The 12,112-nt window shown below is 37.7% G+C and overlaps 1 protein-coding gene across 2 annotated transcripts; it reads right to left on the reverse strand.

Moving 5' to 3' along the window:
- Positions 1–8,398: 8,398 nt before the first annotated feature.
- On the reverse strand, positions 8,399–11,519 carry LOC110940214 (chlorophyllase-2). Of its 2 annotated transcripts, XM_035990245.1 has the most exons (3): positions 11,186–11,519; positions 9,155–9,842; positions 8,399–8,814 (listed from the first exon to the last, which is right to left on the reverse strand). In XM_035990245.1, the coding sequence occupies exons 1-2, from the start codon at positions 11,435–11,437 to the stop codon at positions 9,162–9,164; spliced, it is 933 nt and encodes a 310-aa protein (XP_035846138.1). In that variant the 5' UTR covers positions 11,438–11,519; the 3' UTR covers positions 8,399–8,814; positions 9,155–9,161. The 2 variants fall into 2 exon arrangements, with proteins under 2 accessions (XP_035846138.1, XP_022037459.1); XM_022181767.2 differs by lacking the exon at positions 8,399–8,814 and having other exon boundaries at positions 9,101–9,842.
- Positions 11,520–12,112: the final 593 nt, after the last annotated feature.

A 12,112-nucleotide genomic window follows, 5' to 3' on the forward strand; every position in this document is an offset into this window, starting at 1 on the left:
CAGCAAGAGCTTCGGCTTTTATTATACTATTACTTAACTTAACCTAGAGGAAATCTAAATCAGAGTCATCATCCCCAATAGAGATTCCATAGGCCTCGTCATTTATTTAGTTCATCTATTTCATCCTAGTTTTTTCTTTGATAAAAAATTCTAAATGTTTTAACTTATAACGACATTTCTTATACTATTTTTGGTGGTTTCAACTTCCCTATTTCTCCTAGATGAATACCCACAAGTATCCTTACATTATTATGTATGTTTAAGCTCAAAGGAAACTTATCACTAGCTGGACCTACCCACATATCCCAAATTGGACATGTTTTCAATTATATATTATCTCTTATTATTATTATTATTTGAAAACCAGATAAAACCCATCTTTTCTATCATTTTCCATATTTTATTTGCAAACTTCAAAATCAGAGACATTTTCTAATTTTTCATTTTTTTTGGATTTTTTTACTTTTATAATTTTTCAAATTTTTATGACTCAAACGACTCAATATACAGACTTGAACAACAGTTTCCCATCCCGACACTTAAATTCTACATTGCCCTCAATGTAGGAATATAGACCAACTAAAAAGAAAAATAAATAAGAAAGACAAAGGGCAAGTTGGAAAGGACTTAGCTGGTTATTAAATTGCATAAGCTCCAAAAATTCTTGTGCAATCCAGATCGATCGTATATTATTCCATTCACGATCAGCTACTCTAACACGTACACACTCGATAAATGCCTTGTCATCTAATAAATAGCTCTGAAATCACCTGAATGGAGATTGAGTACATGTGGTACGATTCAAACCTGCACACACAAAACAAGTGAAAACCAAAGCAGTACCGACTCTTAAACGAAAACCAACTCAAAAACACTAACTTAGACTCATGGTACAAAACAAATGACTCAAAATACAGGAAAATACGTACCATAGATGTAAGAAACTGATCAAACGGGACAACAAAACGCAACTGGACAGCAAAACCACCTCGTCGCGTCGCGCGACGAGGTCATGGATGATCATCGCGTGACGCAACGCTATAATTTCTCTGGATTTTGACTTCGTTGACCGCGTCACGCGGACTAGTGGCCATATGCCCCTCGCGCGACGCGAGGGGGCCTTTTTTCACATAATGTTTCGATGTTTTTTAGCTCCAATTCCTTAGAAAGTTTTCCACATTCTTCCAAACTTGTCTAAAGCACATTCTAAGCCATATTTTTTTTACTAGAAAACACTTCGCAGCTTGGTGTCTTTGGATTCTAACTTCATGACGGATACGATTACCTGCAAAACAACTTAAAAAAAAACAAAGACCGAAAATCAACCAAAAGTACAAAAAAGACTCAACCTAGGACTACGACTCAAACTCTACAAATGCGATTCCTTCTTTTTCTATCTAAACTTCCAAACACTTACTGAAGATCATGTAGATGTAGCTCACCTCCGTATCCTACTTAGGGTCACTAGCACTATCCTTAAAACTACCACCCACTCCTTTCAAATTTCTACCACCTTCCTCAACAAAACTATAACCAAGTATAGGGAGACTAAAATATGAATCGCTAACCACTAAGTTGTTCCCACACTTAGGCTTCTTCATACTGTTCCATTTTTTCTCAAACCACTTCACCTCTCTTTCCAAGTAATCCGCTAAACTATCCCCATACTTGGGATTTTTCTCACCCTCAATACTAGGATAATCTAAGCTCAATGTATTCTCTTCAACTACTATATCTCCTTCAAGCTTCACCACCATAGACGGTGTACCTTCAAGTAAGGCCTCTAAAACTGCAAGATCACTCTCCAGATGAAACACTCTGGTATCCTCATAAAACGGCAATCGTACCAACTCCTCCCCAAACTCCTCTTCCAAACTTAACTCACGCTCTTCAGTCTCACACTCAACATTACAAATCGAGAACACCGAGTCCTTCCTATCGCGCACGACGTGCCTAGACTTAGACCCCTCAAATGTAACAGTTTCCTTTCCTACCCTAAGAGTAATGGTGCCAGCAAAGACATCAATTAAGGCTTTTATGGTGCATAGGAAATGTCTACTTAAGATCAACAGAACATCCTCGTCGGCCTCCATGTGTAGCACTACAAAGTCCACGGGAAAAATGAATTTGTCAACCTTGACAAGCAAATTTTCCACTACTCCCCTAGGATACTTTACAGATTTATCGGCTAAAGAGAGGGTCATACGGGTCGGGGCAAGTTCACCTAGTCCTAGTTTTTCATAAAGTGAATAAGCCATTAAATTAATACTAGCACCTAGGTTTGCTTGTAACAACTCATAAAAACGCCCTAAAATGTTCCGTAAGTGTAAAACCGAACCCCTATAACCTTATTCTATATAAAAATCAAATAAAACTGAAATTTTGTGTTGTCGCGGGGCGCGACCCAGTAAGGAGAAGTCTCTCACGGGCCGCGAGAGACTGATGATAATCCGGACATGTTGATTGACACGTGTCAACCACTTGTCAAACCTAGGGTATGACACGGAAGCCCTAGCTGCAGCTAGGTGGGCACTCGCGGGCCGCGAAGATCTTCACTGAGGGAGTCGCGGGGCACGAGGGACTGGCGAAACAGCTATAAATTGAGCTTTCTGTGACATTTCAAAGTTGCTCGACAAATTTCTTCTGTCTCTTATAATTCGCTGATCAAATCTTTTTAAAACGTGTTTCAGTTAATTTACTGTGAAGAAAAGGAAAAGTGTTGTGTAGCACTCCAGCGTAAATAAAGTGGCTCAGTAGATAGAAATAACATGTTTTCTGTAACCAAAGTTAATAATAAAATAAATCTGTGTTTTTAAAACCTGATATTATTTTTCTGACAAACGGTCCAGTTGAAATTTCCGCTGCCAATTAAATACCGATACCACGGGTTTCTGTCTCGCGGCTTCCGAACCGGGCAAAACGGGTCGGATGCCGTGACATTGCTAATGTGTGGTTTTGGACTTTACTACCAAACAGACACGGAATCGTGAAGATGCCCGGATCTGTGAGCTTCTCCGGTAGCTTGTTCATTACCACAGCGGAACAGTCGGCCGTCAAAGGAACATTCGAAAGCTCTCCTAACTTACCCATCCCTTTCAAGATGTCTTTGAGGAATTTAGCATACTTAGGCATATTCTGAAGGGCTTCTATCAATGGGAGATTAATTTTGGGTTATCTAAACATATCAAGGAAGTGCCCATACTCCTTAGCATATTTTTGATGCTTAACGCAGTCGGGATACGAGATACGAGCACGATCTATCTCCAGACTTGGTCTAACAAACTCAACATGCTTCCTAACAAGTTTTTAGCGGAGGTGTTTCTAGCTCTAATTCCTCCTCCACCGGTTCCTCTTCCTCTACTTGAGTTGGTGGTGTCTCAGCCTCCCCTAGCTCTTGACCCGACCTTGTAGTTATGGCTTTGACATGAGCGTTCAGGTTCGTTTGGGTACTACCTGAAAAATGACCAGGGGATTCTCTCGTCTAACTTCTTAGCCATATCCCCTACGGTCCTTTGTAGATCTAGGAATGTCGACCGGTGGTTTTTCAATAGAATGTCATTTTCGGCTAAAGTTTGTTGGGTTTTCAGATCCTTAGCCACTAAATTAGACACCGAACTCTCTATCTTTTCCAACCCACTACCCCCAACTGACTTATCACTACTCGTATTCTGACCACTAAAACGACCCTGCCCTGGTTATAAGTTTGGCTCTGTTGGAAACCAGAGGGATTACCGATGATCAGAAGTTAGTATTTTTATTTCTCCAACCGGAGGTATAAGAACTTCCAAACTGACCTTGACCACTAACATACTCAACCTGCTCTTGCTGCTTCATCAATGGACACTCAAGAGTACCATGCCCTCCCGATAAAACTCACACTTGTCTACCTTAGACTTGATCTCTCTCATCTCCTAGGTGAGGTTTTCCAAAGAAGTGGCCACACTAGTATCCAATGTGACTTGGTGAACACCTCATGTAGACGAGGTGGTACTGGTGACTGGAATTGAATTCCTGTTTGTAGACCGTTGTTCGTGCTTAGAATGTGTGAAACTCTCAAACATGTCATTGCATTCGGCCACAGTTTTCTTACCCATTAGGTGGCCTCCTGCAGAAGTTTTGAAGCGGGCTCGGGTCTCATAAGTGAGACCGTTGTAGAATTTCTCTACAAATGCCTAGTCAGATAAACCTTGTTGAGAGCATTAAGCAAGTAAGTTTTGGAATCTCTCCCATGTAAGGTAATACGACTTGTTAGGTTCCATCCGAAACGAATGGATTTGGTCCCTAAATCTAGAGGCTTTTGCAGGCGGGAAATATTGTTTAGAAACCTGTCTCTGAGAGCTGCCCATGTGGTAAAACTACCAGCTGGCTGAGAGTCGAGCCAAGTGTCGACCCTTCTAGCTAAAGTAAACAGGAACAACTAAAGGTAAATTGCATCTTCTGTGGCACCTTTGAGCTTAAACGGGTCATGCGGGCTATGTGGGCGGGTGCGTCTTCGTCATCACGACCATGGAATTGGCACGTGTTGGAGATGGCAATCATGATATATGAAGGAATATGCCATGAGTTTTTGTTTGTGATGGGCGGAACGGTAATGGGTGAATTCACACCAATGAAGCCCTGGGTGGCTTGCTGGTGGATTATTCTATGGGCGGCCATTTGGACTTGTGGTTTTGGACTAGTTGGTGGAGATGGTTGTGGTGAGGAAAATTGAGTATAATCAAATGCAGGTGGTTTAGATTATGGAGTAGAGTCAGAAAATGGCGAGTATGAAGAAGTACTAACCTTTGGCGCGAAATCTGTTAGCGAAAGATCATCCTTTTCCGGTGGCTTCGGTGGTGGTCCCTGTGAGCGCGTATGTGGCATAAACTACTAGCAAACACAAGAAACGTGAGGAGACTCCTGACACGACTAATTAAACTTAACACAAAAACAAAGACACATAGCACATATGTTGAAAATAAGTCCCATCAAAAGCTAATAAATGTAATTTCCAAAGAGTCCCCGAAAACGGTGCCAAAAACTTGATGTGCTAAATGTGGTCAATTAAAAACTAATTAATTTTAAACTAAACTAGACACGCTAAGTTTTGAATTTATAAAACTAAGACTCTATAAGACCTAAACCACACAACGGGCAAGTTTACCGATCAATGCAGTATAGCTAAAGTAAGTCCGAGTATCAAACCCACAAGACTCTCTAGTTACGTTTACTAGACTTGACTAACTAACTACTAGACTGACTCAACTTATTTGTTTTGTTGATTGGGGGGGGGGGGGGGTTAATGAACTAATAAAGTAACCTAAATAAAGTAAAACTGAGTAGACATACGAACTAAACGAGAGATGTGATCAGATGATGAGAAACGCACTACCTAGGTCTGAATCCTACACTTGAATGACGTGTTCTAACGGTTTTGGAACTAATGAGAAACACACTACCTAGGTCTGAATCCTACACTTGAAAAGTCACCCCACTGCATGAAAATCTAGGGAAACTATGGTTTATATTCTAACTCGATTAGCAAATAGTGGAAGGGAAACTAAGGGGATCTTCTTACAAAGTATCTAACCCTAGCAACCTAACACTAAAGACAAACCAACAACCTCTCACCTTTCGGCTATTGAGACTGGTAGAACACTTAATCCTAATTAAACCCTAATCACAATTTCTACGGGAGATCATATACTATTAACCATAAACTAGCAGCTAACACACAGTCCATGACCTAACAAGCATTCATTCATAGAAGACATCCACAAGAACACAAGTGAAATTTATGAAAAAGATTCAAACAAGATTAAGCATGCATATACACTAGTACATTCAAACCAAAGTCATAAACTTTATTATTTAAATCCACATAATCATCCAAAAACTAAAAGAATAATAATAATCAAACAAGTGTATCCATTGTATGACTTAGGTAGTGAAAAGAAGTATAGCCTAACATAGTTATGAAATTAAGAACAATCATCTTCAAGAGTTTAGCAAACATGAAAAATATATAAATGAAAGAATCGAGTAATAAGATGATTAACACCCGAAAGATTCGATCCAACGCTTCAATTCTTCATTCTTGAGCTTTCTTGATCTTCAAAATCTCCGTCTTAAGCTTCTTAGTTTGTCCAGGGTTGTCTGGTTATGATTAGGGTTAAACATGAGCTTAAATAGGTTCAAAAGGTGAAGTGTTATGCGCTGATCAGGTCATACGACGTCGCGCGTTCCGTTAAGGTGAGAGCTCCGCGTGACGCGAGCAACCTACGTACTAAGAAAATTGTTTTGTCCATAACTTTTTAGTTTCAACTCCGTTTTCTTCACCGTTTTCGCCTACGAATTCGTAGTTCAATTCTCTATCTTCTCAAATATCCATTTCCATTTCATAAGAACCTTCACTAAGCCCAAATCTACCCTCGTGTGCTCGTTTCTTTAATGTTCTAGCCGTTTTTGCTCCATATGCACATGAACACATGTAAAACCCTTATACAACTAAGTACAAGCCAAAAAGATACAAAAAAAGAAAAAAAAAAACTAACTATAATTATATAACAATACAAATAGCAACTTAACGGTTCCCCACTTAACATTCACCGCCGTTACTATAACCGCTCCCGCCAGAACTCCAGCACACACACCGCTTTCTTCTCCATCATCATGCGAAACATTAGGCTTTCTATCTTCTTCTGCCTTATCTGAAAGTTAACAATACATATCCGTAATAGAAAAAATTAACCCGAATGGAACCTGACACTTTTGATTTTCAAACTCTTTCCGTTATCAACTCATCGGTATAGAACCGACGCATACATTCAAATAACGTCGTCACTTTACAGTTAGACAACCAAACCGGCGCGTCTCCTCCACACCCATTTCGGGTTGTTTGCGACCGTTTCGCAACCTATTTAACCATCGCTACCACCGCAAAAAACTACCGGAGTCAATTTAATTGAATTGGCAGAACAAAATTTGAATCGTTACCATTATGCGGATGGTGGGTTGTTCTTGATTTACGGAGGGATATTGAGGGGCTTAGAAAGGGATTTTGTGTTCTTGATTTATGGTGGGATTCATATTCTATTCATTCGAAAAAATCTATTTTGATTATTATGATTTTTAAATTTTCCTACTTGAAATACGATCACCATGGCATCGTTGTTAATTCTTGATGATGCGTTCCTCCATACCAAGAATATAGAACAGACTACAGAGAAAGACAGGGAGATTTAAGATATTAGGGTTTGAGTTGTGAAATTTGATTTTATCAATGAATTATTTGCTCTGCTTCGTGCACGGTTGACTGGAAAATCAAGGTTTGGAACTCTGGCAGCCGTCGCCAGATGAAGAAGACAATAACACAATAACATTAACAGAGGCCGGTAGGTGTTTTCGATGTAAACTTTTGAAAGCGATAAAGTTCGGTTGGAGTAGAAAGAACATAAACAAAAGGGTTTAGTTTTGCATATGGTTGTTTAATGTTACAATTCTATCTCCTTTAACTTTGAATATTGTTGTTTAATGTTATAATTCTCTCTATAATATGTATTTTTTTTATTCCTATTCACTTAATATAAAATTGTTTTCTTTATTTTTATTTTAATTGCTCTAAAATAATAGGCTGTAATCACATGAAGCGTAAATGTAAATAATCGAATTTTCTTTTTGCATTCAATTTATTTCATGTTTAAGGTTGAAAATAAAAAAAGAAACTTTTGTTTGTGTTTTAGTTATAGCATTATCGTTTAATTTTTTTTCCCTTCATTCAATTTTTATTTTTTTCCAAAAATCTGTTGTAAGTATCAATGTACGATTAAATTTACATTTCAATATAATTTTTTTTTTTTGGAAATACATTGTAAGTAAATTGTAGGTTTCTCTTACAAATTTACTATTCAACATTTCAATATAATTTTTTTTTTTTGGAAATACATTGTAAGTAAATTGTAGGTTTCTCTTACAAATTTACTATTCAAATATTACAAATTTGTATGCAAATTATACATCTTAAGCGTTTCATTTTATAGTTTTTGGATGTTATTTGAAGTTGGTTTATAATAGATGTCATGATATAATATATTAAAAAAATTGATCTGTACCGATTGGTTCGTACATTGATTCTCGCTGCAATGCGTGATATATTCTTAGCTATATTAATAGTTTTTAATTGCAAAAAAAAAAGTTGGTGCCCCGCCGCAACGCGCGGATAGTACCAACCTCGTAATGTACAAAATACAAAGGAAACGATGAGTGATTAACACCACATCAATTAGTAGCAACAATATTAGGCTGCATAACATCATTAAAATGGAACACCAACAACACTATTAAGATGGACAACAATATCAAAATGGATTAGCATTAGATTAAGATGGAACTCTACATCAATATGGATCAGCAACATATTTTTTTCCTTTTTTCGAATGATTATCTGATAAATATTGCTTATATCTCCTTTTTGTTTAGTTTTGATGTCTAAAAATATTGCAAGTAGCTGGGAGGAGACTGATGGTGATCTTACCTTGGTGACATGGGTCTGGTAGACTGCTTGCAAACAATCTAGCCGCTCTCCTTCATGCTTGCTATCGATCCCTCATGAAATGATGAAAAACTTTTCTTGTGCTTGCAGTTTCCACCATGAACCCTAAACCGACGACAAAAACCTTCTTCTTCCGATGGTGAGATCTTAAATTTTGGTTTTAATTTGTATTAGGCTTTCGTTTGATCAATTGTGCTTTAAGAGTGTGGATACCCAAGTGTTCGTTGATTGCTTTTGTTCTTCTCTTCGTTTGCTCGAATTTTCCTGTATCATCTCTTGTAGTTCTGCAAACCACACGACTTCTATTACATGATTTAGGTAACCAACATTCTTTTTTTGTATTGCTATTTTCAATTCCTGTGGTTTAGGACTTTTAAATGACTTCCACATAAAGTGTTGGTTTATCAAAAAGATCATCAGTCGACAATGACAACTTGGCATTATTTTGGCAACATCTGAACGTGTTTTTTTTTACTTGTGTTCACATATAGCCCTTTCCGTATATTATTTATGTGTCACTACAGTAAAAACATGTTCATATATATATACCGTGTGTGACAGTGAAAGGAATGTTGCTACACAAACAATAGATAAATGTGACAGTGAAAGGAATGTTTTTCTTACATAAAAGTCAAATCATAAAGTCAACTTTCTGGAGCACAACAGGTGCAATATGTTCATCATCTTTTATAGCCATTAAAAAACTAAAATCCCCTTCTAAATAACCTTTCAAGAAAGCAACCACAACCCCTCCAACAAATCTCCTCATGGGTTCTCTACACTTGCCATTTTTACACAAACAATAAGTAACCTTCCCTTTAATCCCTTTAGTCTCATCATCAAGCATATCAAGATGCCCGTAATCTTTCGCGACAAAATAACAAGCCGGTTTACAACATTCGTTGTAAAAGTCCTCATGGTTCACCCCTTTTGGAGCACAAGCTGGGAACAGCGGGTTTTTCCTGACTTCACCAAGGCCCGAACCTATAACCATCACCGGCATTTCAAGATTAAATGAGTGTGGAACATAAGTGAGCACTTTTGGAGTAGTTTGTTTGCCTTTGTCCATTCCATCAACCGGGTCAATCCCAATCAATGCAGAAAATTTTAACTTTAGTTCTGTTTTAAGTCTACTTAGAGCAAGGGCAAAAGCGACTTTTCCTCCACGGCTGTGGCCGGCCAGTCCAAGCTTTGTTAGGTCTGCGTTAACTTCGGGCGGAAGGAACTTTGGAAGTCCTTCAGCTAGCCAGTTGGTTATTTCAGCCACGTACTCGATTTCTTTAGTGGCGTCTGGTCCAGCCACTGAATATAACTGTCACATGGTACCAAAAGAAATCTGTAAGTTAACCGGTTTGGTTTTTCCAATACTTATATCTATATATACGAGCTTACTTAAAAGTGTATAATTAGGGTTGCTAAAAAAGATTGCGGCTCGCTCAAAATCGGCTCGTTTGTAAACGTGCCAAGCTGAGCCGGCTTGGTTTGCAAACGAGGTGAGCCAGAGCCGAGGTAAACTCGGGTCGTCGGCTCACTTGTTAGGCTTGTTTAATTTAAAGCGCAAATTTTAGTACATACACGTACACACATATATGAGCAGGCTCGCTTAGCTGGCTCATTGGCTCGACGAGCATCGAGCTGGCTCGAGCTCAACATTTCAGCTAGATCGTTAAGATAAAAGAGTCGAGTTGCTCGTTTAATTTCATGTACAAACGCGATGTGACTTATTTATCTAAACAAATCACACAGGATGTAAATCGATTAGCGGGTTGGAATGGACTAACGTATTATAAAAAATTGGTTAAACGCGTCGTGAATGGGTTCTTTTAAACGGGTTGATAGACCAATTGTTTAACTAAACTAAAAATATTAATAGGCCAATACAAGCAAACCCTCGTGAATAAAACGTATTGAACATACCCGTTCGGACACATGTTTATTAAAGGTCATACATGACAACCTAAAGCCTAAATATTTTCACTTCGCTGAGTCACCATTTTCTGACATTTTTATATGCTAACAAGCATGAACTTATTAACTAAAATCTCATCTCATGCATTTCCCTAAACTGCAAACAAATAAGTTTGTACGAATTACATATTTTGTTATAGAAATTATAATCTATGTCACGCTTAAACAGTAAATAACAGGCAAAAAAAAAAAAAAGATTTAGCGCTAAAAGGCAAATATGCAAAACAAATAGAAGGGAAATAGAAAAGTAAACTGCTAAAATGTTTCATAAGGTTTGGTCACTTTTTCTAGTTTAATACAAAACTCAAATCTTTTGAATCTGGGTCCTGTAGTTTCACTTTTTTGCCATTTTCATCCAAAATTAAATTTGGTCAGATTTTTCAGTTAATATCCAGTTTTTTTAGTGTTTTTCCTCCTTTTTAATGAATGACAAAATGATAAGATTTTTTTAATTTGTTAAAATAAAACGTTAAAAGACCATTTTGCCCTTCATTAAAAGGAAGGAAAAAGACAAAAAAAACTGAGTGTTAGCTGAAAAATCTGGCCAGATTTTGATTTTGGATGAAAATGACAACAAAATTGAAACCACATGACGAGGTTCAAAATGTTTGAGTTTTGGATTAAAGTACCAAAAGTGACCAAACCTTATGGACCATTTTAGCAGTTTACTCGGAAATGGAAAGAAACCTGGGGGACGATGAGGATGAAGCCATGGGAAGCTATTTGATGGCTGAGCTGAGAGTAAAAGGAGTTATTAAGAAGATAGCCATGAAGTAAAACAAGTACTGGGAATTCTCCTGCTTCTACAGGTGTAAATATCAAGAGGGGCTTTGGTGTGACTGTTTCATCTGGTTTTACTAGCTGTGTTACAAGGTCTCCAATGGCAAACACATTTGTGCTTGAACAGATGGAAACTGAAGAAGAATTAGAAGGAGACATCACTGGATTTTACCAAGTTTTTTTAAGTTTGTTTGTTGGGATGTTATGTAGGTTGTTTGGGATAAAGTTCACTGATTGTTTGTGTGGTGTCCATAGCACCACCTTAAAGCTTAGTGTAAAAGCAAAACATGTCGAATTGGAGTTTAGCCAAGTTCTAATCTTGGTAAACAAGTCAAGTGTGTCATGTTGTACGTTTTGTAACTTATGTTGTACATTTACATAATTAAAATTGTCACTTGTATTTAGCTAGGGGTTCCACACGGCACACGCTACACAACGAGAATACGTATGTTAGTGGTTGGTTTCATTAAGGTACATGCATTCACTATTGCAATCGAAACTGAAAAACCCAAAAAATAAAGTCGTAACATGTTCAAAAGTATATCTACATATGTTTTACGCATGGTTGTAAAACAAGGTTTACAAGGCCGAGTACTCCCTGAGTAGTCGCCACAAGGCAGGCTACCGATGCGACTTTCTTTGACTCCGCCTAATTACTCGTAGTCGGTCAAATGCGGTCAATCTCGGCCAAAACTGGATCTAGTAGGTCAACTCAAGCCTAGTTTGACTTAAATAATAATATAACATAATTTCTATGTCTATCATATTAAAAAATGAATATCATTTTCACGTATTTTGTTATAAATATTAGTAAATTTATGTTATTTGACATAT

Source organism: Helianthus annuus, chromosome 5 (assembly GCF_002127325.2).
Source record: "Helianthus annuus cultivar XRQ/B chromosome 5, HanXRQr2.0-SUNRISE, whole genome shotgun sequence".
NCBI lineage: Eukaryota > Viridiplantae > Streptophyta > Magnoliopsida > Asterales > Asteraceae > Helianthus > Helianthus annuus.